Source organism: Buceros rhinoceros, unplaced genomic scaffold (assembly GCF_000710305.1).
Source record: "Buceros rhinoceros silvestris isolate BGI_N320 unplaced genomic scaffold, ASM71030v1 scaffold294, whole genome shotgun sequence".
In the NCBI taxonomy this organism is placed as follows: Eukaryota; Metazoa; Chordata; class Aves; order Bucerotiformes; family Bucerotidae; genus Buceros; species Buceros rhinoceros.
The window spans coordinates 27,267-33,098 of NW_010407408.1; the positions used below are offsets into that span (position 1 = coordinate 27,267).

Below are 5,832 nucleotides of genomic sequence, written 5' to 3' on the forward strand. Positions count from 1 at the left end.
TCCTGCAGTTTTTGTACAAAAAATGACTGAAGGTTAAAAGGTGGTTTCAGCGCAGTTAATATAATCTTCTTTTGCGATGGATGTTTCTGGTTAAACTGTGAACAGAAAACTATTAGGTTGCCAAAAAGCATCTTGTGTAACTTAGTCTGAATCTAAGATGTTTTCTCCCACGAAGTTCAGGATTACTGTCCAGTTAAACCATTGTCGAAGCTTCATGTGAGCAACTTTTTCAGTACAGCTATGGAGAGCTGAGCACCACCACCCGTACCTCACTGTGGTATACTGATACTCTGGAAAATGGGCGAAAACACTTTCCATGTGAAATATGCTGCATATTTATCTTGTAATAACAAGTGAAAAATAAAGGAAGCTTAGATATCAGTTGCTTTGCAAATAATTTTTCATTTCTGGTAACAGCTCGCAATGTCTTACAGCGACATTGTGTAGTTTCTACATGCTAAGAGGGTGGGGAATGTGAAGAGACAGTGTTAATACTGTCTCCAAAGAAATCAGAGATGCTCTCAACTGAGTAACTGTGGTACAGAAACTAAAAAGATAAAAGCTCTATTTCAAGTTCTTCTGATTTTAAGGAAACTGAAGTGCAGGAGTTCAGTTCCAGTCCCTGTGCACCAAAGATGAATTCACGAGAAGAATCTGGTTCCCATACAGTAGCCTAAATGTGATTTCAAATCAGTTCAAAATGTCTCAGTGTCAGTGATAAGAATTCTTCATGCCTCATAAAACCAGGACTGTACCTCCTCTGTGCACTCCACAGATCAAATTATTTTCCTGGTGTTAACATTTTTTCTACTTTTATATCTTTGAAGGCAACAACAGCCGATCTCCTTCAAGAAGCTCAGCTGATATAAGACCTCCACTGCCAATTCCCAGCAGACAGACTGTTCTCCAAACAAACATGGCGGAAGATGAGGTACAAAACGTTACAAGTATTAACCATAAGTGCTAAACACAGCTAATTTTCTGATTTTGAGAGAGAACATTTTTCAAAGTTGTTTTTCTAGTTAGTAGTCACTGCCAGGATGTCAGTAGGTGCTTTCAGTTTCCTTTTCTGTGTCAAACTTTACTGCCTTACTTTGCCTTCACCAAGAAAAAAAACAATAGCAAAACCCCAGTAGAACAAAATAAGAAAAGTATTTGTTTGCTGGATTTGCACAATTTTATTCATCTAGTGTTACACATTCGGTTGTCCTTCCACAAAACCTTGGTGAGTAAAGAATTCATCCCGTTTCAGTGCATTTTTGTTTCACATTTCACTAAATAGGACAAGTTTAGAGCAAACCACTTCTGGTGATGACAGTGGTGCTGGGCAACCACACGTGGTATGGTCATCGGAAGTCTGCATTATTGTCTCAGATGATATTTAAAAGGAAAAAGTAAAACAATTTTAAACCCCGTCCCCCTGCAGAGAAATGAAGGCAAAGGATGCTAGTGTCCCAGGCAGACAGACAATAGAGAGTGTCTATACATATACACACACACACACACATATTTTACTGAAAATAGATGGAAATGCCTGTTTGCCTGATTATTTGCAGACGTATTATAGCTGGGTCTGTAATATTTTCAAATTTATCCAAGTGAGCAAATAATTTTAAAATCATGCAGTGCCACATATCATACAGTGCTATCACTAGTGTGATCCTAGAAGCTCATACCTTCCGAGATTCTGCACATACATACACCCGCAGACCCCTCACACTCCAGTTTCTCTCTACGTATTCGTATGCTGTTAACATCACAAGCTAATGCACTGACAGCCGCCTTTCTCTTTTGTCCTCTCACAAAACCCATAGGGGTCACTAAAGGAGGAATGGTACGTTGCTTATGTTAGCCGGCCAGAAGCAGAAGCCGCACTTCGAAGAATAAACAAGGTATTCTTAAATCACTGGTGACTCTCCCCGTCCCCCAGCTAGGTGTCCTTGCAGTCATGTGGGAAGAGCGCAGGTACAGAACATGGCAAGGTTACAGCCCGAACTCTTACTTAGAGTGAGGGATTCACCTCGGATAGTTTTACCTTCATAAAAGTTACACGTCTAGTCTAAACCAGCCAGAGGGCTGTTGTTTTCCACAGCCCAAGAGCAGAACTTCTGTGTCTCCAGAAAGCAGTTCACTCTGTGTTGCTTCACAGCTCATGCAATGACAGGTACAGCATTTCTGTGACTTGTGTTAAGGTCCAGCTTACAAGCTCACATTCAATACCCATGAAATGGTGTTTCAATGGAAGACTTTTGTTAAAGCAGATCTGAAATGAAGAAAAGCGGAGAGAGAGAGAACATCACTGCCTTTGCCAAAATTACACAGACGCTATCATTATTTTAGGTTGTCTGTAAATAGATCACATAGGAACCTTAACTGGCACTTACCAGAAATGACCTTCTCTTCTGGTTAAAGTGACGTGAAGTTTATACTTGAATATTTTACTTCCTCCTTCAATGGAAACTCTCTTTCGTAGAACATCATTCCTCACTTCCCTAAAAACCTGCATTTGTATCAGAGAGGAAAGTTTTAAGGAGGAAATTAAAAGATAAAACGTTTGAGAAATGACCAAAACTCTTTAGCAGTGCAGCTTCTCTTACCAGAAGAGAAAAGATTTCAGAAAGAAAAACCACTTGAAAGCACGAGGGCTGTAGTTAAGGTTGTTATGCTCCTCAAACCCAGAAGTGATGTTTATCTGTCACTTTTTATTTTTTCGTCTTTCAGGATGGAACATTCTTGGTGAGAGACAGCTCAAGGAAAACTGCTACTCATCCCTACGTGCTGATGGTGTTGTACAGGGATAAAGTGTACAACATCCAGATTCGTTACCAGGAGGAAAATCACATATATTTGCTAGGAACCGGCTTGAAAGGAAAAGAGGTACTATGTGTTTTTCACACCACTTCCCTTCATCTTATTCCATCTCCTACCTAAGGGCCAGGCTACCTAACCTGGCAGCCACTTTATCCCAGTGGAATTCTGCTTATGACCTTAAGAGTCACTCCTGGTAGAGTATGCTACTGCTGGAAATAAAATCAGATTCTCCTGTTTGCCCTCAGGGAATGAAGGTCTAGCCTTAGCACACAGCTATTAGAAATCCATACAGCTGGTGAGGGAAAGTTGGTTTACCACTAAGATACCAGGTAAGAGAAGCAGGCAGTTGAGAGCAAATCCATACCTGCCAACCTTCCTGCTTTGCCCCCAGCCTGCTGGTTTAGTTAGGCCCAGCAGCACTGTGCTGGGTTTACTGGCACCAGGCAGACTGCTCAGCACACGTCCTGCAGTCTGATCGAGTCAGAACTCGCCGCGTTCATCAGTCAACTTCCCGAGCTTTCAAGTGCAATCGTCGTGTCAAGCAGAATGACATCATGAATTAAACAGGCCAAGAACACATAAATTAATTACACAACATGGCAGCAGGTTGTACACACACTAGATGAACAGTTATTGAGCTACAGATGATGGTAGGAATGAAAACAGCTGATCTGATAGTATTTACTGGACCTCGTAAGCCTGCTAAATATTTAGAGTTTTAAAAAATCCCTTTGATTTTACTACTCACTAATAATTCTGACATTTTTGCCATAGCCTTCTCATTTTTTCCATCCCACAGGATTTTTCTTCTGTGGCAGATATCATCGATTACTTCCAAAGAACACCTCTTCTTCTGATTGATGGGAAAGACAGGGGTTCAAGAAACCAGTGCATGTTAAAATACGCTGCAGGACATATTTAAATGAGACCTTAATGAAGATCATATACAGTATCAAAGCCTACTGAAGTTTGTAAAAGTCATTAAATATCTTTTTACTTTTAAGGAAAATGGACAATTTTATTTTTAATTATGCCTTAAGTGAAATACTCTATAAATCTGATTTTTCCTACAGCGTGTTTGTTACTGTCCACTAAACATATAGTACATGCAAATTTTTATCTTCCAACTTACGTGTACCTTCTTTAAATCATTTCCACACAAACTCAGAGGGCCCAGAACTAAAAACCAAGACAAGTTGCTACTTTCATAGGAGAGGAAAAAGGCTATTTTTGAGATCAGAACTGCATTATGTTATTCTAAGTGTCACAGAGTAGACCCAAAGCTTGTCAAAGTTGAGGAGTAAACAAAAGACTACGGAAGTCCAAATTTTCCCCACAATCCACTTCTCAATAATTCCAGCTGTGGCCACATCCATGAAAAGACTGGGATCCTAAAGACACCTGGGTTTCAGTGATAACAAAAAAACCCAACCCTGGATACACAACTGCCTGTCAAGATGTGTCTCGGTGTTATTCACCCATGAAACTCCCTTTGTTCTACAGAAACCGTGTTCTCTCTGCCATACAACTGATGCTTCGCTGATGGCGTGTCTTAGCCCACAGTTGGAATCCTCTGCCTCCCACCCTCTACCCTCCCACAGAAACAAGCTTTTCTCCCTTAACACAGGCTGTGTCGTCCTGACTCTTATGTAAGCAACTACTTCTCCATAGACACATCAACAAGATGATCATCATGTAATTCTACACTGGCAGAACACTCCCAAATCTCTCACAAAGCAGACAGACACTCTCAGGCTCAACTTAGTTCCTCTTGCACAACCACTCTCTGTTTTTACTGTATTTTCTCAAGAGAAACAGTAATGGTCTCAGTTCCAAGTGTAAGCTGCAGCTGAGGAGCACTGAAGCAGACAACAGCAAGAGCTTTTCCCTCTCCTTTGTTAAGTGGGATTTATCCAGCTCTTTGCCTTGGTTTTCCAGTAACCATTGTTTTTCTGACAAGACCTTGGTTTGGTAAATATGCTACACTGTCACACCTTTTCTCCTTTAAAGCCACTTGTGTAAATATCACTTGAAACACTTGAACCAAAATTCAAGGCAGAAAAATATCTTCCATGTGATCTGCGTGGCTTCTCAGATAAGATAAACAGATTTCACAGACAGCTTGACTGATAGTATCAATGTAACTGTTATCTTCCTTTCCAACACATTTAGTGAGGAGCTGGAATTCAAAGTTAGTGAATTGCATTTCAGTGCAACTATGAGTCAAAAAAAATGTGAAGAATAAAATTTTCAAAATTCTCCAGCTGAAGAAACCTGCTTCTAGCCCAGTATTTTCTAACAGCCCACTACTAATCTTGTGAAAGAAAAGTTAGTTATAATGGTTTTTTTTTTCCCCCAAAATGCTAAAACTAAGCCCAACCACCCCCACCATCACCGACTCTGTGAGCTGGAGGTTGTAATTCTGTTCCATTGTACTGCCCTGAAAAGTCTAACCTCCCAGAAATACCTCCTATGGAATTGTGGTTTATTTGTTCGGTGAAAGAAATAAAATGTAAACCAGTATAACAAATTATAACGCTGCATACTTATTTCAGCAGAGTAAATCTGTATTTCATTATGCAGAAAACTGTATTTTGCATATGAATAAAAACACACCTCGACATTCAAACATGTCCACAACTAAAGTATGATGGAATATGAATCGTGATGGACTACATAAAAACACTGGCTACTCGAATGCTGGGCCACGAAGATTCAGGACAGAGTATGTAGATCACTAAGTCCTTCTGCCATTTGTCACTAGGTGCCTTAGAAAGTCACCACCGAAACTAGACTGAAAGTACTTTTGGTTTTCCAGCAGTAACCTGCCCTTTGGCCCCCTTCCTCAGCAACATTTTTAGAATGAGGAAGGCAGATCAAATGACAAGTTGCGGTTCCTCCTTTACTGAGTGTTTCTTATCCCATTTTCTGGAGCACAACTGAGATAACAGAGACTCAACCTGAAGTAATTTAAAATCTTTTGCTACTGTTCCAACCTGTCTTTCTTTAAAAGGAGACAAC

General features: G+C 40.2%; 1 protein-coding gene across 1 annotated transcript in view; it reads left to right on the forward strand.

Annotated features, from left to right (window-relative positions):
• LCP2 (lymphocyte cytosolic protein 2 (SH2 domain containing leukocyte protein of 76kDa)) overlaps positions 1-3,792 on the forward strand; it is a 27,245-nt gene extending 23,453 nt beyond the window's left edge. The window contains exons 18-21 of the mRNA XM_010134445.1: positions 819-931; positions 1,815-1,892; positions 2,722-2,877; positions 3,611-3,792. Of these exons, the coding sequence (XP_010132747.1) occupies positions 819-931; positions 1,815-1,892; positions 2,722-2,877; positions 3,611-3,733 (470 nt within the window). The 3' untranslated portion in view covers positions 3,734-3,792. The remainder of the gene's footprint in view (positions 1-818; positions 932-1,814; positions 1,893-2,721; positions 2,878-3,610) is intronic.
• Positions 3,793-5,832: the final 2,040 nt, after the last annotated feature.